This window comes from Carettochelys insculpta, chromosome 3 (assembly GCF_033958435.1).
Source record: "Carettochelys insculpta isolate YL-2023 chromosome 3, ASM3395843v1, whole genome shotgun sequence".
Classification (NCBI taxonomy): domain Eukaryota; kingdom Metazoa; phylum Chordata; order Testudines; family Carettochelyidae; genus Carettochelys; species Carettochelys insculpta.
The window spans coordinates 195325434-195350000 of NC_134139.1; the positions used below are offsets into that span (position 1 = coordinate 195325434).

Here is a 24567-nt window from a genome sequence, read left to right on the forward strand (position 1 = left end):
AACCTGAGAAACTCCCTGTGAGAAGGGCAGATTGAAATACGCATCCTACAAGTTGAGAGACGCGAACTAATCCCCCTGCTCCAGCATCGGGATATCATACAAAATTTTATATTTTCCAGGAATTTCTTGAGACCGCTTACATCCAGGATGGGTCTGAAACCACGCTCTGGTTTCAGAATTAGAACTACCGGAAATAAAACCCCTGTCCCCTAAACCTGGGAGGAACTTCTTCTATGGCCCCAGAACCCAGAAGGGATGGCAATTCCTGCCGTAACAGGATCTCGTGAGAGGGGTCCCTGAAGAGGGACAGGGAGAGGGACATGAAGGGGGGGTAGGAAGAGAACTGAATGGTGTAACCCCTCTCTGCCATACTCCGAACCCACTGGTGTGTGGTGATGCTGCATCACATATGGTAAAAGGACAATAGGCGGAATGAAAAAAGTAGGGATACTTGAGTGGGTGAGATCGAATCGACGCTCCTGACCATGCCATCAAAACTGTGGCTTGGGCCCCTGTGGTCTCTTTTGATGGCCCTGAGGCTGTTGACTTGAACGTCATCTGCACATCCTGTTCCACCTTCTAGTACCATCCCGTTGTGGCTGCAGAAACTGTCTTTGCTGCAGACGGGGTTTAAAGTGCCTGCATTGGTTGGCACGCATATGAAGGCCCGATGAGCGCAGCGTGGCCCTGGAGTCTTTCAGACTATGCAGTCTTTGATTTGTCTTGTCAGAGAAAAGGGTAGGGCTGTCAAAGGGGAGGTCCTGTATTGTTTGTTGAACCTCATGGGGCAGGCCTGTCACCTGCCACCATGCCTCCCTGCGCATCGCCACTCTGGAAGTCATAACCCCCACGGCAGCATCCGTAGCATCTAGTATCCCCCGCAGGGCCGGCCTTGAGACCGGTTTGGTCTCCTCTACCTCTGCTGTGAAGTCCTGCTTGGCTTTGGGTGGTGCCAGTTCAGAGAACCTACACAGGGCACTGACTGTGTTATATGCCTACCTGATAACCAGGGCCTGCTGGTCAGCAATCCTCAGTTGTAACCCTCCCATTGAGTAAAACTTCCTCCCATAGATGGGCAGCATGGACTTGTTCTGTCAACTGACCCCCCACAAGAATTACAGGGTAACGGGAGGCACCGAGGGTGGAGCAGGCACTGGTACTGGTTGACCAGAAAAAACACCAAACAGGCGATACCAACGGTGTTTGTACCATGCCCTACACTTGAGCCAGCACCAGTGTCGGGGCTGGTGCGTGCCCAATTGGCACCGGAGGAACAATCATTGATTGCACTGGCACCATTGGGGCTCAGTCACGCTGCAACGGTGCCAACGACAGCGCCAACGTCAATGCCACTGAGACTGACACCAGTGGCTCTATAATGTTAGCAGCTTCCTCCTGATGTTCCAGCAGCAGGCGCCCAGCGACGCTGACCTTGCCAAGTGCGGGATCAGCAGGGCTCCTGGCATCACTGAAGTTACGCCCAGGAAGTCCAGAAGGGTCACTGATGCATCACCTGAGAAGCCAATGGCCAACCTGTATCATCCAAATGATGACTACAGTACCTGTGACGGCTATGGTGCGACGTTCTCAGGCTCCCACTGCACTGCGTCCAGAGCTCAAGTATAAACAAGTCCGACTCCGAGCCAATTCGGAAGTCGATGATCCGGGCAGGGCCACTGGAGTCGGTGCTGATGTCAAGCACACCGATGACAATGCCACAGCTGGAGCTAAGGGCACCGGAAAATCGCCCACAGTCACTCCCTCAAGGGTCAGCACCCGAGCACTCAGCACCCAGTACAGTGTTGGCATCGACATAAGCGCAGGGGTTGGCACTGGCATAACGTCCATACGCCCCAACCACTCAGCCTTGATGCTATAACGCCAGTCCTCTAGCAACAGGGAGGGACCCAGTACCATCATTTGAAGAAGGCCTTGCGCCACTCAAAATGCGTCCGGCGTTGAGGGCAAGTCCAGCACCAGCGGGTTTCCCCTCTGCACCAGCTGCAATGTACACATCTCCTGCCCTTCAACAGTGAGCACTGGAGCCTTGGACTTATGGCTCCCATGCTTGGACATCGGCTACCTATGCCTCTCACACCTCCTCTTCTTCTTCGGCACCGAGATGGCGACAGTGCCTGTGCCTGCTCCCGGTGCCAAGTCTCCTTGGACGGCACCATGGTAAACGGTGCCAGTGCACTTTGCACCAAAGAACCTCCACTCTCCGCCCCTGCTGAGGACTCCTGAGGTATAAGAGTCACAGAATCACAGGTCTGCAAGGGACCTCAGGGGGTCATCTAGTCCAGCCCCCTACTTCAAGCAGGATCAACCCCTATTAAGTCATCCCAGCCAGGACCTTGCCCAGCCAGGACTTAAAAACCTCAAGGGATGGAAAATCCACCACCTCTCTAGGCAACGCATTCCAATGCTTCACCGCCATCCTGGTGAAGTAGTTTTTCCAAATATCTAACCTACACTTCTCCCTCTTCAACTTCAGACCATTACTCCTTGTTCTGCCATCTGACACCACTGAGAACAGTATCTCACCCTCCTCTTTAGAGCTCCCCTTCAGGAAGTTGAAGGCTGCTATTAAATCACCCCTCAGTCTTCTCTTCTATAAACTAAACAAGCCCAAATCGGTCAGCCTATCCTCACAGGTCTTGTGCTCCAGACCCTTAAACATTTTTGTTGCCCTCCACTGAACCTGCTCTAGCACATCCACATCCTTTTTATACTGGGGGCCCCAAAATGACACCAGATTCCAGATGTGGCCTCACCAGTGCCGAACAGAGGGGAACAACTACTTCTCTAGATCGGGCAAAGTCACCTCCATAAGCAGGACTTTAAGGCACTGGGCCCTATCTTTTAAAGTGCTGGACTTAAAGGCCTTACAAATTGAGCAGGGGTCACACCAAGTGTCCTTCCCCCAAGCAAATCAGACAAGCTGAATGGGGGTCACTCTTGGGCATAAGTTTGCCACACTCTGAACAAGTCTTAAAGCCTGGGGAGCTAAGCATTCCTCAGGCCAAGGCAGACTGACAGCCTCGCCTCGCCTATTAATGAAGACACTAAAGACTAGCTATTAAACTCAAACTATTTACACTACAATAAGCTATTGGCTACTTAATTAGAAAGGAAAAAGCAAGAGCTCCAACAACCTGCAGCGCGGAGAGAAGGAACTGAGTGGGTGAGTTGGGCACTGCCTATATTGGTCGCCATATCGGTGCCAGTCCAGAGGGTGCCACACTGACACTGTGGCTACTGGCAAAGACAAAAAGGTTACAGCAACTGGCTGTGCGCCCACACACACCCAACCTGGAATGGACATGAGCAATCACTCATAGAAGAACTGCTCCTCCCTCAGACTACTTCCTTGAACAACTGATCAAACTAGTTCTACTATGAACCTATGAAAAGTAAAAATTATTCAATTCAGAGTTTAATAAGAAAAATCTGAGGCTTTTTATTCTGCTATAGGAAAACAGCTGTCTAATATAGTCAAAAGTTTTGTTGAAAAATAATCTTGCTGCTAGACAAGTGCAGAATTAACTAATAAAATGTCAAGAATTTTCAGAGGCCGGAAGGATCACAAGTTAAAAAAAATCAGTAATGTCTTATTTTAACCAACTATCGTTACGCTTAACACCTGAGATAACCACTGTGAGTAGATAAAGAAGATCATCCATCCAAATCTTCCACGTATGTGCCTCCATTTTTTTCCCCATGTATCATATTGTTAAATGCATGGTGTCACTTTTTCCCCTGTACAGTTAGTCTCTATTTGTGTTTTCTTGGGTCTTCAACAATGCCACTAGATTTTTTTTTAAACAAGAAATTGTCAAGCTAACACCCCCCCCCAAAAAAAAGTTGGGGTATATTGAGTATTTGATTTTAAAACATAACACAAGAGTCCAAAATGAGGATGCTCTAAGAGAAGTTTGTGGAGTTCTCAGTTTTAAATAACTATCATGCAAAAGGGCATGCCTGGATTAAAAGATAGACCCAATGGTCAAAAAGCAAACAAACAAACAAACAAACAACAATGTAACAATACCATGCTTAGGTATCGGAGGAGTAGCTGTGTTAGTCTGGATCTGTAACAGCAACGAAGGGTCCTGTGGCACCTTGTAGACGAACAGAAAAGTTTTGAGCATGAGCTTTCGGGAGCAAAGACTCACTTTGTCAGATGCATCTGATAAAGTGAGTCTGTGCTCCCGAAAGCTCATGCTCAAAACTTTTCTGTTCGTCTACAAGGCGCCACAGGACCCTTCGTTGCTGTTACAGATCCAGACTAACACAGCTACCCCTCCAATACTTAAAAGAATTACATAATTTCGTACACAAAGTACAGCCTATGTTAACAACATGAACAAGATGTGTATAAACCCTTCGTAGGATAGTTGAAGAATTATGGAACTGCACCTCATGTCTCATTACAAAAGGAAGTGAAGTATACCCAAACATCATGTTCACTGTACTTTGTGGAATACATCACTACTCCTTCATGGACAAGGAGCAAAAGAGTTATTTTTAAATCATCAGCCAAAATGTTTAGTAACTTCTACTTGCCACAATAAAGTAAATTTGGAACTAGATATCAACAAGTTAGTGATCCATTCATATTCTTCTCCAGTTCTAAGATGGTAGAATCATAGAAACTTACAGCTGGAAGGGACCATAGGGGGCGATCTAGTCTAGCCCCCAACCTAACGCAGGATCAACCCTATCTGAATGATCCAAGCCAGGACTATCAAGCTGGGATTTAAAAGCCTCTAAGGATAGAGATTCCACCACTTCCCTAAGTAAAGCATTCCAATGCTTCCCCACCCTCCTGGTGAAATAGTTTTTCCTAAAATCCAACCTACACCTCTTCCTCTGTAACTTCAGACCACTGCTTCTTGTTTTGCCAACCATCACCACTGAGAATAGCCTCTTGCTATTGTCATTAGAGCCTCCCCTTCAGGAAGTTGAAGGTTGCTATCAAATCACTCCTCACTCTTCTCTTCTGACAACTAAATAGCCCAAGTCCCTCAGCCTCTCCTCATGGGTCATGAGCTCCAGCCTCCTAATCATTTTCATTGCACCCCGCTGGATCCACTCCAATGCAACCATATCCTTTCTAGATGCAAAGTGGGGGAGAGGGTGGAACTGTATGCAATGCGCCAGATAGGCTTCACGAGTCCTGAAGAGGGGAATAACAACTCTTCTAGATCTGCTGGAAATGCTTTTCCTAATGCACCCCAATATGCCATCAGCCTTCCTGGCTACAAAGGCACACTCTCAACTCATATCCGGATTCTCATCCACCATAATCCCTAGATCACTAAGCCTCCCACCACATTTTAGTTCTCCTTTTAGCATCAACATTTGCCAAATCTCACAAGCTCCAAAACATTTTCCCTGATCAAACAGTCCTTTTTTGTCACACAAACATGTTTGCCTATATATCTTTTTTTTTTTAAAAATGTAGTACTGCATTGTTGGTGCACAGTTTTACTATATTACACTACACAGGCTCTGTAGACAGCCCAATTTCCTGCAACAGGGACAGCCTATCATCTTGTGCTCTCTTCCTTGTACAAAAAACAATGTTATGACATGGAAACAACATAGCACACAATGTAAAAGGAATCTGACCAAAAACAAGAGTCAATCTGCAAGGAAAGCCTATTAAGAGCTGGCAGTCAAGTGACCAAGCATTGCTGAATTCACTTGGACATCTGCCCTTCTTCAGGATGTTTTCCTGCATATGCAGAGAAACATCTATTAGTCTAAAACTCATACAAAACTACTATTCCATGAGTAGTTATATAGCAGTGAGTTTAAATACCCCACAAAAATATTAATCCAAACATTTCCCACGAGACTAACCAAATTAGTGTAATCTTTTGAGTTTTACTACTTACTACTACTTACACCCTTCTACTCCAAGTCTCCTCCACTTCACTCTGTCTTGAGACAAACTTCTAGCTGACTCCAGAAGTAACTGAGTTGTTCCTCGGTTTCAGTAGATTTTCTCCACATTGTTCGAGATCTTCCTCTTTTGCATTTTCCTTGCAAGATCCATTTAAGAACTTGACAGACTTTGCTGGATGATGGTCTTCTGAGAATGTGCCCCAGCCATCCCCACTTACTTCTCTTGATTTGAGCATCCAGTGTTTTTTTTTCTCCACTCTGTTCCAAAGCTCCTCATTTGGGACCAAGTCTTGCCACTTGATGTGAAGAATGTACCTCAGGCATCTGTTTATGAATGTCTGTAGCTTGTTATTTGATGACTTTTCAGTACGCCCTGTCTTGCATCCACAGAAGGACACACTCTTTTCACATTTCACACTGCTGAAGAGCCGCAGTTTTGTCTTTGCAGATCATAAATATGACTGATTGAGCCCACTTAAAAATTTTATAAAAATACAGTTCTTCAACAAGACCAAAATATTAAACACATTTATTTGCACCAAGCAGTATTTTCCACTAAATCAGTGAAGAAATTTTCAGAGATACTGTACAACTCCCAATATCACTTTTTCAGGACACTTGGTGAAGCTTTGATGTAAAAGCTGTTATGAGTCGAAAGAATTTGGACTATAGAAGATTAGTGACACATTTATTCCACTCCTAGCTCATAACAGAACATGGGTGGGGGCAGGACGGAACCCACTGGCTACAGCTACACACGAAACAACTCTCAACAGAAGTGACTGTCTGAAAGGATTTCCTGGCAAAACTTCTGTCAACAGATTGTGTCTACACACAAAAGCAGATTGAAAGAGCAATTCACTCTCTCGACAGAACAGCTGACCAGATGCTCTGAAACAGGGCTGCCTGGGGACACAGAAGCCTTTTCTGTTGACACAAGGGCCCCAGAGCATGGAAACGGCTGTTTTCTCAACAGGAAGCTGTCAAGAAAGGTGTTACAGCTGAACACAGAAAAGTATAACGTTGCCAGTGAACGTGCCAAGTCTTGTCAACAAACTGTCGACAAAGCACATTTTGCATGTAGATGCTCCATTGCTTTTTCCCAGCAAAAGCCCAGTTTTGCTGGGAAAAGCCTCTCATGTACACATAGCTGTTATCATTTGTTTCAGTTGTGATGCTGACAGCTGGGATCTGGGGCATCCAACACATCAAGGACGTATACATCATTATCTCCAATTCACATTTTGGTTGTCCTTCAGGAAGACAAGAAGCAGCTACCTGTTGCCTGGTGACAGCTGTGAACTATCCTTGAGTTTCAGTCAAACAGGGTTTTTTTCCCCCAACCCCTATTTAAAATGATTAAAAAGAGACAAGTTAAAAAACTGACCAAGCTGGCAATAACTATCACCCCTGACCTACATTCTGCCCCCAACCATCTTCTTCCACGACAGGTGAAGGGTTTTGGTAAACTATGCATAATTTGGCTCAAAGCCACAAAAGAATCTGAAAAGGTGCTAAAAAGCTATCTGTTTTTTTATGAAGCTCAACAGCTCTCATGTTACTTTATTTTACAATTTCTTATACAAGTCAGGTCTTCCACCTACTCTGTATACGGACAGTCCCCTTCCAGGTCCTTTTCCACATTTCTTGCAGCTGTCTTCCCACTCCCAAAAGGTCTCGTTAACAAACTGAGCTATTTACTTGCATTCTTATCTGATGATCAGATCACCCACAGTTTCTCACCTTTTTTAAGCCTCAAACATATTTTCAGTCACATAGAATGTTGCAAATTAGTCACAGTTTGGACTAAGGCCAGCTTCCTTCAAGGGCCATCCCACTCTGAGGCAGCACCATTGCTGATCATCTTCGTAAGGAGATGAAGGACAGCATGGGCCATGAAGACTACAACCCCCCTTCTAATCACCGAGCAGAATAGTCCCCTCCACGGGAGGAAGGCGAAAGAGAAGTTTGTGCAGCTCGTACCATACACATTCTGTGAATATACAGAAGGATTTATAAAAAGCAGCCTTGCTGAATCCCCTAGAACAGCATTTCCCAAAGTGTGGCCCGCAGCCCAGTACTGGTCCTTGCCGGGGGGGGGGGGGGAGAGGGGGGGGAAATATGCCCTTAGAAAATATACAATTATCACTATGTACTATTGTTACTGTTATTAGAAGAGAGGGTCCAGAAAAGAGCGACAAGAATGATTAAAGGTCTAGAGAATGTGACCTATGAAAAAGGGCTGAAAGAACTGGGCTTGTTTGGTTTGGAAAAGAGAAGACTAGGGGGAGACACAATAGTGGTTTTCAGGTATCTAAAAGGGTGTCCTAAGGAGGAGGGAGAAAACTTGTTCTTCTTGGCCTCTGAGGATAGAACAAGAGGCAATGGACTTAAACTGCAGCAAGGGAGGTTTAGGTTGGACTTTAGGAAAAAGTTCCTGTCAGAGTGGTCAAACAGTGGAATAAATTGCCAAGGGAGGTTGTGGAATCTCCATTGCTGGAGATATTTAAGAACAGGTTAGATAGATGTCTATAAGGGATGGTTTAGACAGTACTTGGTCCTGCCATTGGGGCAGGGGGCTGGACTTGACAGCCTCTCGAGGTCCCTTCCAGTCCTAGTGTTCTATGATTATTGTGAATAAATAATAAACAGTGAAAATGTATTCATTTTTCATTTTGTATATGTATTTATATCTTTGGACTGCAAAAAAAGGTACTTTAAAAAAAACGGTCCTAACAGTGGTTTGAGCACTGGTCGGCTAAACCCAGGGTTGCCAGTTCAATCCTTGAGAGGGCCATTTAGGGATCTGGAGCAAATACTAAACAAAAACAAACAAAAAAAATTCTGTCAGGGATGGCAATAGGTCCTGCAGGGGACTGAACCTGATGACCTCTGAAGGCCCTTTCCAGTTCTATAAGATAGGTATATCTCCATATTAACTACATAAAGTTTGGGAAACCCCGCCCAAGGAAACGAGAAGTTCACTATCTACAACATCCAGCCAAAATACCTGCATACATCACCAAAAAACAGAAAGCCAGGTTGGAAGGAGTTCCTCTGTTAATTTCCCTCCCACCTTGCCAAATACCCAAGATCTCCCACAGTGAAATCATAGCACTGAAACCCACTTCTAATTCAGAACAAACAGGCACCAGTTTAAGTTATATGTTTAAATATACAGAGCTAAAACTAATTAGATTAAAAAAAATCTGTTTCTAATCCAACAAAATCCAGCTAAAATATTGTTCAGTGGCCTAAAGCAGCAATATCAATATTTCATGGCAGAGGTACAGTGAACATTCTCAGAACAAATACTCCATCCACAAATCAAATGAAAACTAATGTACAGCCAGACCACATACACACAAAGGAATAAAAAAAAATAAACCTGTTGGTGTAACCATAGGCCCAAACCAACCCTCATTACCTCTGCTTTGCAGTTAGTCAGAATGATGGGCTTGTGGTTAAGCCACAAGACCGGTCAGAAACCTGGTTTCTATTCCAGTCTCTGCCACTGTCTTCCTGTATATAATTAGAGAAGTCACTCAAATACTTCATGAGCATAAAAACAAGTATAATACAGATTGAACGTCACAACTCCATCATTCTCAGGACCTGACTGGTCCCAAGCGAGAGAATTTGCCAGTCCAAGGTGAGGTCACCCTTTGCCAGACCAAAGTAGAGCACCCATAGCAGCTGCCTGGGCTCTACCCACAGAGGAAACTCATCTCTGATTCTTCCCTTCCCTCCCTGAGCTTGAATGCTGAAAATCAGCTGTTTGTGGCACTCCAGAAGCTCTGGGAGGCCAAGTAAGTAGTTGCTAAGCACAGCAGGAAGAGCAGAGGTGGGAGCTTGCCACTGTTTCTTCCCCCCACATGGGCACTACAGCCCCAGAGCACCCATAGGGTCGCCAAAGATGCCAAATTAGGAATGCTGCTGGAAGAGGGAATCCTGGATTACAGACGTTCAACCTGTTTCACAAAACCTCTACCGGAAGGAACAAAATAAACTCACTAATGTTTATTAAGTGCTGTAAATTCAAAGAACTGTATTATATAATAAAAACAAACTTCTCTGTTAAGTGACCATCTGTACTTCCAAAAAATATCCTGAGCCAAACTGACATCACAAATGGGAATTACACCTGTTCATTTCATTGTTGAGTATTTCTGCCTTTTACCTGCCAGGCCAGGCTGCTGCAGACGGAGGTGGTATCATGGGCAAGGATGATCCACCTTGGTCGGAGCAGCCCAGTCCCCAACACGCTGCGAGTGGGGTGCTCCAATCCAGCCAGAGCAACCTCTCCTGAGCTGCCACTCCCCCAAAGAGTGGTTTAAATCGATTAACTGGCTAAACCTAGCACATAACCTGTTAACCCACTAAACAGGATTTAACTTCCCTATCCTAGAGGCAGCCAAAAAGTAAAAACCAGCAGGCAGGTTAGTGAAACTTCAAATTTCAGAAGTGCATTATGAACTACCACACAAAGATCAAGATCACTACATGGTCATACTACTGGCAGTACAAAGTACTTTCTAAAAAACAAGCAGAAAACATTTGTGAATACAGTTAAAAATAAAACATTCCTCTTTTCCATTCAAGCCTAAAAATAAAAGTAAAGATTCTTTTGAAAAGCATTCACAGAAATATCGTTATGTTTTGTTTAAATACAGTATAGCAATGCCCCAAGTACAAATAACAGAAAAATGGGCAAAACTGGAAAAAAGAAAGAGAATGTAGTGTCAATATACACTAAAAATTACTGAAGTGAAAGTGAATAGAAAGCAGCACCATTACCACTTTAACTTCATTCTGAAACATTAAAAAACATTTTTAAAAACACTACAGAATTATATCAGTAAAATAATCCAAGTAAATGGCCACAGAAATGTACCTTGATACCATTTTAATATATTGTATAAACAATAAATGAGCTGCAATGTAACAACAGCAATACACTGAAGTTTGCATAAAACACTTACTTTAACAAAATTGTCAGGGAACATGCCCCTTTTTCCATTTAGCTCCCCTTCTAACCATCCTTCCTCTTCTAACTTTTTCACATTTGTGATGATTTCTCCAACTCGAATTGTTAACTCATCATCATGTATGGCATCATAGTCATACTCCACAATATAGTCAACTGAGAGAAGAAAGAAAAGAAACAGTTAATGTTTAACTCGGACATGTAGAAATATGAAACATCTTAAATTTTATGTATTGCACTGAGTGATTTATACATAAGCCAGGGAGTTTGTCACAGAAGTCTGGGACAACTATGACTGCAATTATTCCTGCTTCTTCTACCAGAGCAGCCCCTGGGCCAGCCACACTACCAGCTACTAAGGCAGTCTTCAGCCACTGCATCCACCTCCCCCACCAGTAGCAGGAAACTAGGTGTGGTGAGGGACTCAGGGCAGGACTTGGGTTACAGGAGGGGAATAAGTCTCTGAGTGGTGCTTACTTTGGGAAGCATCTCTGAAAGCAGCAACATATCCCTCCCCCAGCTCCTAGTTCCATGCACTACCTCTGCTCATAGGCACTTTCCCTGTAGCTCCACTGACCAGGAACCAAGGCCAATGAGGAGCTGCAAATAGGAGCTGAAGGAGGGACATCTTTCTGCTTCAGAGAAGCCAGGAAAGGAGGCTGCCAGCCCCACAAAACCACCCACTCCTCGGGCATCCTCTGTGCCACCTCCCCTGGGCCATCACCCAAAGATTCAGTTGGGCTATACAAGTCATGGACAGGTCACAGGCTGTGATTTTTTTGTTTACTGCCCTGTGACCGGTCCATGACTTTGATGTATAAATAAGGGTATGTTTTAGTTATGAGTATTTTTACTGAGAGACAACACAAGTTTAACTATTTTGAGGGGGAGGGGGCTAAAAAAGGGCCCAGTTTTTCAGAACCTCATTTCAAATGTTGTACCTGTGATTTTATGTACACTCATGTGAATGTTCAATTGCCTCCTATGCACAAGATTTTATTATGTTCCTGTAAAATCTATATGCAAAATTGACACTTCTTTGAAAGTTTGAGTCAAGAAACGTTAATCACAGAACAAGAATGTGGCTTTCCATAGCAAACTTGATTTGCATAAAAAACAAAACACACAATCCTTCTCATCTCCCTGCACACTGTGTGGCTGCCCAGCAGCCTGTCAAGCACAGGTGCCTCTCCCGCCAAGGCTCAACCTTGGGCCTTCCAAGGCCAGAGAGTGGCACCTCCGCCCCCACATCCCAGGTGCTGCTGCCAGGGGAGAATAAGCTGGGGTGGGGAGGAATCTCTCTCCCCACCACAATCTCAGAGCAGACTGCACACCAAACCCCTCATCCCTGCTCCCCAACCCATCAAAGCCCACACACCAACCCTCAGCTCCACCTCTACACCCTGAAGCTGTCATCCCTGACCCTACACCAGAACCCATGTCCCTAGATGACACCCTCACACACAACCCACAACCCAGCCCTCTGCCCCCTCCCACACACCAAACCCCTCCGCCCTAAGCATGCCACACACAACCTCCATATGGTGCACTTAAAATCCATTCCACATATGAATGGGAAAAATTAGAGAGAGCATTGCTCTCCATTAAGTTTAAAGTCTGCATAACGTGCATAGAAAAAACAGCTTTAACTTGGACACAGCAACGTTTAGTCATGTGAACCCTGCCAGTATGTCTGCATTCATCTGGTGCACAGAACTATGAGAGCTCCATATAAGTAATCTACATTTTGTCTGGCATAAGGCAGAGGCTATTATTTTTTGTCTAGAAGCTCTGCTTCATGTCTCTTGATTCCAGTAGCCTATACAAATCACATAACCTCATTCACTCATGTTCAGTCAGTCAAGCAGCCTTTTCATTGGCAAACAAGAGTATTTATATTAGTCCAGATTCACTATCTTCCATGGTTCAAAATACACATGCAGAAGTGAGGGGAGGTAGAAGTGTTTAAAAAATTAATATGGTGGTACTGTAAGGAACAATACATTTTCCATTTCATCCTCACCCCACCTAATGTGTAGCTTCACACTGGCCACAAACAAACACCCAAGGTATTGAATTTACAACTTAAATGTGTGCACCCAAATCCCTAATTATGCACATAAAAAGAATGCAATGCAAGTTGGGGGTGCACACCATTTGTGGGAGGGAAAAGAGTCAACGTTTATTTAGGTACCTTGATTTAAACATCCAAGTTTGAACACTTTAGCCAGGGCACTCAGCAGAATGAAACAATCTTCGATTTTAGTTCACAGTGTTCAGAGAGCCTACAAAGTCCCATGGCAAATACTCTCTTTGGCCCTTCTGACAAGACTTCAAACAATAGAATCAGGTACTCTGCTTAGTTGGTAAAAAATAAACACAAGCCCTCTAAAATGGCTAGAGCATCTCATTTGGCCAAAGCCAAATCACTAAGATTTTCAGCCACAAATGGGCTAGCTAAATTCTACTTAACGGTGTAGATGAAAAGTCCGCCATTTACTATTATTATTAACCCCTTTAAATCATGAAATCTTTAGCATGGGTAGCCAGGCACCCAGTTTTTGCCCAGAATGCAGAGTTGAAAAGGGACCTTGGTGGGTCTGGTCAGCCCTGCTGACCAAATCATTAAAAATCTAGTTAACACAGTGAGATGACAGGCCCTCTAGTTAATTCCCAGGAGTTGTGATGTGTCCCTCAGCTTCTAGGCAGAGGGATGGCCCTGGGTGCTCCACACACTGCCCCTACCCTGAGTATCAGCTCTGCAGCTCCCATTGCCTAGGAACCAACCACCCCCTCCCACACCCCAAGCCCCAACCTGAGCTCCTCTCCCACACTCAAACACCCTCCACAATGATATTTTGTCTTTGAGTATGTCCATGGAAAAATGAGTGGCATCCAGTATCTCACCAGCAGCATGAACTGAAGTTAAAACAAAGATTCAGTTTCTGTAGCACTGTTTTACCATAGCAAAGATGCTCTAAGCACAAAATAAGCAGATGTTGCCAGACGAAAGATTGCCAGACTAGAGAGCTTCAACCAGTACTGTGCTTGAATCACCCTAACTAAACAGCAGAAGCTAATTTGTTAAGGAAAATTCCCAAACTCTAAAAATATAAGATTCTGCCCAACTTTTTTAAATGTGAAAATTTTGTTTATGCATTCCATCACCGAAGTGTGATTTCTACACTGGAGCAAAGTAACGCACACATTCACTTGTATGCAGTTTAGTTTTTCATGAAATTTTAGCCTGCAGGTTGCCCACCGCTATTGTACACTCGCCAAGACCTTGTCTACACTATGCTGCAGATCAACACTGTGGCAATCGATTCACCAGCTGTCAATTAACTGCATCTGCTGCAGACTCATAAATCAATCAGAGTGTGCTCCTCTAGACATTAATACTCCACCATGATAAGAAGAGTAGCTGGCATTGACTGGACAGCAGCCCTCCTACACCCCAACTTTACCACTTATATGATGCCACAGTGAGTATGCGGACTTCCGCTTCAGCTATTTGCGTAGCTGAAGTAGCCTGACAGAACCTCAGTCTAGACAAGGGCTAAGGTGTCTTCCTAGCCTGTTCCATCCTTGTATATCAAATTGAAAATCTGTTTTAAAATTTTCTCATTAGTGTCCCTTTACCTCAGAACACATGGTATATTGACACACTCAAAATGAACAGCACATTCACTAGCAGCACAATAAATCATTGACACCAGTAGGATACTGATTGTATGCGATGGCTTCCTGTTATCCAAGACAAAATGCACAAACTTACCACTTTACACTTTTCAAGCTCTACTCTTCTTTGACCGTGCCTAGCATTTTATGCCTTTTAGTCCACAAGATCTATGAAGTAACAGCTTGACTATTGCCAACTTCCCATTTTGTTTAAATATTCTGATATACAATACGATCACATTGATATTATCTCCAAAAAGCAGGGGGAAGGGAATGAAAATCTAAGGTAAATTGTTATTTTTCCAATATTGTGGGGTACCTAAGGTGTAACATTTTATATCCCATCAGATATGTAAATTATGGAACCAGGCTACAGTTTAAGCACTATGCTCTTTTTTCAATTATTTTACAGTCTTATTGTAGACTTTTTATACTGTGCATTACTATATGTGACTTGATATATGTTTATTAACTCACTAGCATCAATACATTCCCTTTCAATGTTTGGACCCACTGTGATTCTGACAAGTGACCTAAATGATTCCATTAAAGCATTCAATGAAATTTCTCAAGTGTCTTGTTTTACATTTTCATGTGACATGCAGTTACGCAGTTGCTGGCCAAGTTTGTGGCAATTTAATGTTAACCACCAGATATTTCTCTCAAAAAACAACTTTCCATTGCTCACCCATCAGCACCCTGAAGAGTCAGTTCTCAGATGACATGATCCCTGGCCAAATCTATTCACCGACTTAGTGATAAGGCAGAATCAAGCTCTGCTTTTTTCAGTGTCTGCTACTCTTCCCCTGCTCTATCTGTATCTAGCTTGATACACTAACACATGCCCTACCACATGCATTCTTTGCTTACGCCAGCACTTCCTCTTTCAGTAACAGCCTGCCCTAAAAAGGAAAACAAAAACAAAAATAGAGGACTACCAGCCAAACAATTCAAACCAAGGCATCTTGAATTCAGTTGCTATAAAGCTGGCCCATCTGAAATCCACCCTGGATTTGTCCAGTAAAGTTTTAGATCACAAAGAAAGTATTAGTGACTTACCAATAAATGACTGAATTAAAATGAAATAGTAAGACAACACTAGGTCTAACAAGTGTTGAGAAATTCAGAAATGAGTAAGAAGATGGAGGAGATTGAACAATAATGTATCATAGTGTAGCCAGACAGAGAGGTCTAACACACAGACATAAAACTGCCTATATTAAAACAAAATATATGCTTTTCCCCCACATGATCTAAAACTGCCTGTCACGAAGCCCAGCACACATGGAAATTTTTTACTGAAGTAGCTATTTCAAATAGCAAATTTTCAACCAGGCTTCTGGACAGTTAGAAAGAAGATTTGTAATAGGAGAGAACTGAAACATATTTCAGAAGTGTGTGAAATGTTTATAAGCACCTTTACAGAGATAAAAACAAGGGTTTCCTCTATCCTACGGCTCTCGCAATTAATTTTGTAAAATATGCCTTTTATGTTCTATTGCCACATATACAATTTAAAACATACCAAAAAGAAAGTTAGCAATAAGAACTACAATACCATCTCTCAAAAGCAAACCACTTCGTAACAAACCATATCCTCAGCAAAAACTTAGCTAAACAGACACACCTTACAGCATGCTCTGACGGTAAACTCTCACCACAAACCATATGGGAAAGAGAGGTCTAGTTGAGCATTCCTCACTGGAGGCTTCAGCTAATTTCAACAACAGCCAGAATGTACCCTAGAAAATGCTTGTTGATCTCAACCCAAAACTTGAATTGTACTCAATGCTACCCAGAAGCCAGTGCTTATGCAGGAGAACCAAGATCAGACGTTGCACGTGAGAAATTATGCTAAGTAAGAGAGCTATTATGCAATTTCATCAGCTATAGAGCTCCATGCAAGTCACATGTGGAGGTGAAAGAAAGAGGAATCAATAACTATGAGGAAGGTCCAATGTGTGAGAAAACATCATAAACTCTATCAAATGAGGGTGGAAAATTAAATTTTTGTATCAAAAGAAAGCCAGTGACAGAGGGTCTCATAGGATTGCAAGCTGCACTGTCAAAAGATGGCTGTATCTCCTCAAATATAGGTTCAGATACTACAGTATACAGAGCTTCATGCCACCTCTAAATTTTATTTATCTGTCTGAAATCATTTTAGGTGGCTCTCAGAATTGCTTAAATGGAACTTTGGAGAATAAAAGAGTCAACATTTAGTGACAGTAAATCCAGAGTACTATAAAAATAAAAGTTCAAGTCACCCAGTCTCTGCTCATATTATGGTACTGCAGTAGCAACACTACGATTAACAGTTGAATGGTACTACCATACTAATATTAGTATTTTAAGCTGCATAAATTCTCAAAAAATAACTTTGAAACTGAAAGTTCTCTTGCTTAGTCTTAAGCAGAATGGAATATTTTTAGAGAGCTTTCTAAAAGTCTTTGGGGCTATTTAACCCCATTGGGTTCTCACCTTTTCCATACCATGACTCCGTATGAGCACAAAAAAAAGTTTCAGGGTTCCCACCAATAGTGTTAGGGCCTCCATCATCTATCAATAATAACTAAAAGAGTAATTAATAGTGACCCCAGAGCAAGAACCCAGGAGTTACACAAATATTAATTAAAAGTTCTTTCCTGTTAAAATGAATCTGGAAAGCTTCTTTCATCCTCTGAAAATACCACAACTGCTTTGATAGAAGATCTAAAATTTGGCATATACTTAATTCAGAAAAACAATTAGTACTTTTGCATTGCTTACAGAAATCTGGTGTTGATGCTTTAAATTTTCATAAATTCATTTCATATTGAACATGGGAAAAGTATTCTCTACATCTCCAAGGAAAATCATGCAATACCCTGAATGTTCCTAAGTTATTCACCTTTAAAAGATCCTAAAATACTATTTAATTGTGCAATCATTAATATAGGCAATGGTTTCTAAATAGGCTACACAGTCAACTGAGGGCATCACCTAGCTATTACATGTACCAGGTATGTTTTTAGTCAGGGTAGATTGCATCTCACACTTTCATTCCATGCTGTTTCACTTTTCAGTTTGTCCTTTGTGCAGTGGTTTATAAAAATTAAGTTAATGGTAAGAAAAAAAATCAAAACAATTCAGATGTTTAAGTGCTTGCTAGAAATCTCAAAATCATTTGGACCCCACTCTTACAAACACTTGCACACGTGAATTTACTGGGATTGTTCAATTATAAAGTTATCTATTTATGCCAAACAGAATCGTAGAAAGAAGTGTTTGCAGGTCCAGGGTCAATCATCCTGGCCTGTAGTATTCCACAGTTGCAGGTTGCCAGAGAAATGTCCGATGGTTATTAATTCTCATGTAATAGTGGTAGAATTGTACCTCATATCTCCTAAGATGTTTCGCCTGATGATCCAGTGGTAGGTTATATTATTTTATTATCTTAGCTAGGTACTAGATACCTGAACTTTAAAAACCAGCCCACATATAAATGGACAGGGATACCACAAGATAAACATTTATTTTTAGTTATGGCCAAAATTGTGAAGTTGATACAAGTCCTTTGACTCTGTGAGCCTGCATATTAGAACAGGACTTATGTTGTGTGTTCAGACATGAGATGATGCAATATACAATTACAGAAACAATTTCTATGAATTTTTAAAAAGTTCAAGATTCAAAGCATAAGACATCTACTGGACTAAAGAACAAAATCAAAGATCAGTGAGCCACACTCACAGGGATCCAAGGGAATTCTTCCATCAACCAAGCAGTGTCCACAACACTGGTCTTAAGTCAACTTAATTACACTGCATTGGACATGACATATTTTACAGCACTGAGCAATACAGATAAGTCAACTCACGTTTGTAGTGTAAGCCAACCCATATCTCCTTGCCTATAATCCACCACTGGGATAGAATAGCTCTTGTGTTTCAGACCTCTTGTACAAAATCCCACAACAGATTTTCAGAATGGATTCTGCACACACCCTCATTTACAGAGACACACTTGATTCTCGTGATTAAGGTATGCAGTGGTTTTCTGCACACAATGCAATAAGAGCAGCTGGCTTTATGCATGTGAAGCCTAACATTTGCTTTGGAGTTCATATTATTTCTCATTGAAGTAAAGATGTTTTATGGCTAAAAGTTTTTTTAAAATATTTAAAGTCTGAAGACCCTCTTCAAAAGGCAGAAATGTTCATTTCTCTCTCTTTTCATCTTACATTGAAACATGGTTAATACGGGCACCTTTGGCCTAAGGACAATAAGTGAATTAGCCTCCCTAAATTAGTGTTAAGGCACCTACCTTAGCAGAACCTGAACATCACCTAAAAGTAACAAGAGGTGAAATGTAAATTAAATTAAAAGTAAGGACCTTAAATTCTTAGCTCCATACTTTAAAGGTTTTGGACGCATCCAAGATGTGTCTTGACACAATATTAATTTTCAATAAATGTGGTTTTTGTTTGCTAAAACTATAGCCTGCCACAAAGGCATTTGTTATATTAAAGGAAATCTAAAAATCCCAATGTTTCAATGATATATTGCATATAGTTTTAGGCCTATATTTCACAAACAAAAGAACCTTAGAAATATCACCTGCTTCTCTGTTTAGCTGGGTTCTATTACAATATTTTATATAGAAAGTCTGCACCCAATACATTATTTGAATTCAGTATGGTAAATTTTTCAAGGCCTGTCTTTTGCTTCACAGGCATTTTCATTAATGCCTAAATTTTACTTATGTGCTGGCACCTACCCAAGGCATCAATTTATTTATTTAGATAAGAAATCAAAAGAATTACCAAGTTCAAAAGTTTAAAATCTCTTTACTTTTTTTTTTAATAAAGCAAAAACAGATTTTACAAAAAGTAGCTTTTCTCAAGGAGGAAAAATAGCTTCTTTCAATTCCTGAGTTTTCATGCAAACAGGGAGCTTACAAGAAGCTCTGTTTTCCTGCAAATTAAGCAGCACTAATTATATGTACTGGAGGACATAGAACCACATCTGCAAGCAAATGTAGGGACTGCAGCCTCAGTCTCATGCCTACACTGAAATTAAAAATCAGCAGCTGGACCAAGCAAGCTGACTGAAGCTTGTGCTTCAGGACTGTTAAAATGCAGTACAGACATTCAGTCTAGGACCCTTTAAAGCAGGAGGGTCCTAAAACTCCATCTCTAGCCCTAGGCTGAAGGTCTACATACAAGACTGAGCCTGAGGCAGCTGGCACAGGCCATATGTGGATGTCTAACTAAAGTGTAGCCCTACCACTGAGTACACACTTAACTTCACGTACGGCAAGAAGTTCCACTGATTGCAGTTACACTCTGGTGTCAAAGTAACATTTCTTCAAGGTACTGTTGTACCACAAACCCCACCATGGAAAGGAGGGGCCTCAGAGCAGGAGGGAGTCATGATATAATAGTACCTCTAAGAAATTTAAATGTGTGGTGGAGTGCAGGTAGATCAAGGCAAGGTGTTGCAGAGTGTCAGAGTGCAGGAGTCAAGGCTGGGGCTTGGCAGTATGTGTTCAGGACAGAAAGCTCGGCGGGCGTGGCACAGGGATGCAAAATTCCATTTAATTAGTTAAGCAGTTCAGGTTGTGGATGAGGAGGGACTTGGCAGGACTTACCCATAACTATTATATACAGGTTCATCCATTTGAAGAGAACATTTATTATTCATAATATTTCACTAAGATGGGAAACACCAAAATTTCTGGAAAGAGTAATCAAAGACATGTAGTGGATCCAAATCTGTGAGTCAACATTTAGACTGTGTCTGTGTTTCAAAATAATTAATACAATTCGTGCACTACAAACTGCTTAAATTATTTTGAAGTGCAGTACCTTATTCTGAACTGAGTGGTGTCCAAACGCCCCTGAAGCTCAGAATAAGCGGCTATTCAGAAAGTTCCATTACCCCTCTTATGAGGAGGGATAGTAGACTGGAATACTGCACTTGAGATTACAGTGTAGTAATCTCAAGTGCAGTATAATCCTGCATGTATAAAAGTTTATAATCCTGAGCATGTATAAAAGCTGTAGTATCGCTATTTAGGGATACCTCTGTATCCTGAAATAGCACCTGCAATCTAAACATAGTCTGAGAGATGACAAATACTTGTGTGGCTGCATTACACCTAATCAAAAAATTCTGATAGACATTTGGATTTTTTAAAAATGCTTCTCAGTTGTAAAAAAAAAAAAAAAAAAAAAAAAAAAGTGGTCACTTCAGCCAAATTTTAGAGTTGGAGTGCAGCATTTAACAAAGAAACTTGTGGTTAGCATTCACTGATTAAGGATAGAGGTTTGTGTCCTGGTAGATCCCACAGAAGTCTCTAGGAATCTGCTCAGACACAAGATTCCACCTTAACAGAACCCCTTCCAAATTGTGGCCTAATTATAAAACATCTGGTATTCTCTCATCTGTTATCTGAACTTAAGATGATCTTGAACAAGGCCTCTGGACATTGCCAAAACAAAAGTAAGAAATATATATTTAAAAGGCATTAATCCAGAATCACTTAAGTAAATCCTGAATTAAATTTCATTGCATCTAATTTGAATTTAAAACTAAGACAAAGCATTCCTATTACTACAGGTTGAACCTCTCTCATCTGGAATACTCTTGTCTGGCAACAGCCATAATCCAGCATGATTTTAGTTAGTCAGACAACCACTTACAGGCTTGGCCAAGTTTCCTGTGGTCTCGAAGTTTTTTCCAGCCATCAGTCCTGGCTCTCAGTGTTCTGAGCTGTTATTTAAATGTAATTTACCCCTAAATGTCTTCTAAAAGCCCAAGTATCAGAGACATATCCATGTTAGTCTGTATCTTCAAAAACAGCAAGAAGTCCTGTAGCATCTTATAGACTGACAGATATTTTGGAGCGTAAGCTTTTGTGGGCAAAGACCCGCTTGCCCATGAAAAACATCTGTTAGTCTATAGGGTGCCACAGGACTTCTTGTTGTTTTCTAAGAGCCCAGTAACCAGTGAAAGTTTTCGTAATGTACTAGACAACAGTTACCTTCTGTGGTCCAGCAAATTCTCTCATCTGGCACTGGTCAGGTCTCCAGGGTGCCAGAGGAAAGAGGTTAAACCTGTAGTCATGAGAAGGCAATTGAGGATATGAGGACAACTAAACTTCACTGTGCCCTTCCACATTACAGCTCTCTCTTCATAAACTGACACAACTTTCTTAATTAAAAATCAGTAGAAAATTTGATTTTGTTAAATCAGTGTAACCTTCTATCACTATAACTGCATATACACTGGGGATTACACTGATTCATCCCAGTCAGTTTTATATCATTGTAATCAATTAGTGCAAAAACTGAGCATAGACATCAGAATTTAAGGTCAGAAGGGAACACCAGATAATATAATTTGACTGCAGCAATAGGTAGCCTGGGTAGTCAGTTTAAGATAGGTTTATTTCATTTAACTTAAATAGGTAAGGAATCTCTTTAAGATAAAAACAAAATAAGCTAACAAACCAAAAGAGGTAACATATCAAAAGTGATACTAAACTTCAGAAAAGGAGATTTCAGGAAGATGAGGCAGCTAGTCAAGAAGCCATAAAGCCTAATGAACTGGAAGTAACATTTAGATTTGGCAAGAGATTATATTAAAAAAAAACCAAAATCTCAGAAAGTACACATACAGCTGAACACAAAAGGAACCACAAAGGCAAGAAGTACATCAATGTAACTAAGTGGCACTGTAATCTGAGCCACAGAGCCTTCAGAATTTGAAAGTTAACCCTACTGAAGACAATAAAGAACATAAATTACAGTGAGCAAAAAATCAGAATTGGTAAAATAAACTTCAAAGCACAAATAGCTAAAAGTATAAAAAAGAGAGACAATGTGTCAGAAGCCAGAAGTGTGCAAATCAATCAGTCCACAGTTAAAACAGCAATTAAGGAAGATAAAATTAACGCTGAGACATTATTCATATCTTAAGATAAACCAAAATGAACCCACATTTATGCTGATATTAATGCATCCACACAGACTTTTACATGTGTTTAACTAAATGGGGAGGAAGAAGGTTTTGTTAAACCAATGTATCTTTCTTATATAGTTCACAGTTTGTCTATACACCACTTTCCCTGACTAGCGTAGGTGGGGATTTCTTGCTTCCACTTCAACAAAGAATAGGAAAAAAATTATATAGGTTTGACTTGTGGCATTCTCAAAAGATTTCTTGACAAATTCAAGTAAATTATGCTACCAGTACTGAAAAGAAGTACAGACAGAGCAAAACTATAAGGACTTTGTGGTAAACGGATGTGTTTCTGCTGAGGCCATCCATCATCATCTAGACATGATTTTAGTTTCTGAATGTTCACTTTCAGGCTCCCATATACAGTTACAAAAATTGGAATTTAAAAAAAAAAGGGAAGGCAATTGAATCATTTCATAGTTTCCTTAGCCTAGAAAACTAGTACTGGAAACTTGGACCCTTTCTTAAATCTCATGTCAACCAAACTTCCAGAAAATTTAGTTAATTATTGCCTTGCTTAAAAGAAAAAAAAAAAAAAAAAAAAAAGCTAGTTATGGGATAATTGCACCTGTATCTTCCCTCTTGTTGTTTCTCCCCAACTCACCATCCTCTCCCCCAGTGCCCACTCAGATCTCAGCTTTCTAGCACTCGCCTTTCTGTGTGCTGGGCCCTTTACACTTCTAAATCCCCACCAAGACAAAGCACCTAACAGCTGTGCCTCTGCACTGTTTTCTCACGAAGGACTACAAACAGTGTACTGCCAGTACTTACAAATTACCACACCACTATTAAGAAGAAAATATATTTATTCTTAGGACAAAAACATTACAAGGAAAGCATATAAAAATAATCCAAGCTCCTATATGCATATTCAAAACGAAACAGAGGTCACCCATCAGCCTTGTAAGGCCCTGCTCTAAGATATGTGATCATATTTGTTTGCTAGATCAGAAAACAGCTGGGTGATCAGTCAGTATAAAGGCAGCATGTTGTATTGGAAACTTTTCCTTTTCTCGTTGGTCTCTGGAAAATTCAGCTTGAATCAATACATGGAACTTGCTCCAAGGGGCGGTATCTCTGGAGGCATTTACAATTTAAGTGACTCTTCTTGATCATCCTCCACTATTTTTGATTCCTATGGGATCAACAGTAAACTCCCACATCCCCCTATTTGTTAGCTACAACCACCAGTGACACACAAACCTCCTACAATATTTGCCAGATGACAATGGGGCTGCGATATTTGTCACAAAGTACCATTACGATCAAGCCACAAATCTATCCGTGTCAGATGAGACATTGTGAGAAAAGGGAGAGAAAGAGACTATTCAGTGTTTCTTAAAAACAATTTATTTATTAACAGCATTCAACATAACTATTGACAGAAAAGACAGCTTTATTCCCAGCAAGAAAGAGTGTTATGTTCACAGTTGTTTGTCACATTTAAGGGGACACTATCAAGTTAAAAAACAAACAAACAGTCATTTAAAAACAAGTATACATAGATGAACCACGCAAAATAAGCTTAACAAACATAGCAGAAACTTATTTACAAATTGTAGGGTCAATATGAGACCCATTTTTACAAAGTAAGATCCCAATCCTAAAACTGAATCGATGTGACCTATCTCCCAAATTTCTCTCCTGTGCCCAAAAGGAGACATCTGGTTTAAGATTAGGGTTCAAACTCAAGATGCAAGCTTATTCTCCAAATTACAAACACTACCATAGATAATATAAGTGTTCATTTAGCATACAAACTGGTATTCGTTATTTATACTATTTGTTCATGAGGGCACCAAGCAAGTCAGTTTTACGCTCCATTAACCTGTGCTTAAACTATCATACCCAAGTTTCAGGAAGGTGGCTTCTTGTACATTTTCAATACTTTTTCCACCTTGAATTCCAGCAGAATGTATCTCACATTTCTATGCATTAAAACAAAAAAGCAGTCCAGTAGCACTTTAAAGACTAACGAAA

General features: G+C 41.2%; 1 protein-coding gene across 2 annotated transcripts in view; it reads right to left on the reverse strand.

Annotated features, from left to right (window-relative positions):
• The window catches only part of CD2AP (CD2 associated protein), a 137537-nt gene that overhangs the window by 102820 nt on the left and 10150 nt on the right, over nucleotides 1-24567 (reverse strand). For both annotated transcript variants that reach the window (XM_074991355.1, XM_074991356.1), the window contains exon 2: nucleotides 10896-11056. In XM_074991355.1, coding sequence (XP_074847456.1) covers nucleotides 10896-11056 — 161 coding nt within the window. The remainder of the gene's footprint in view (nucleotides 1-10895; nucleotides 11057-24567) is intronic.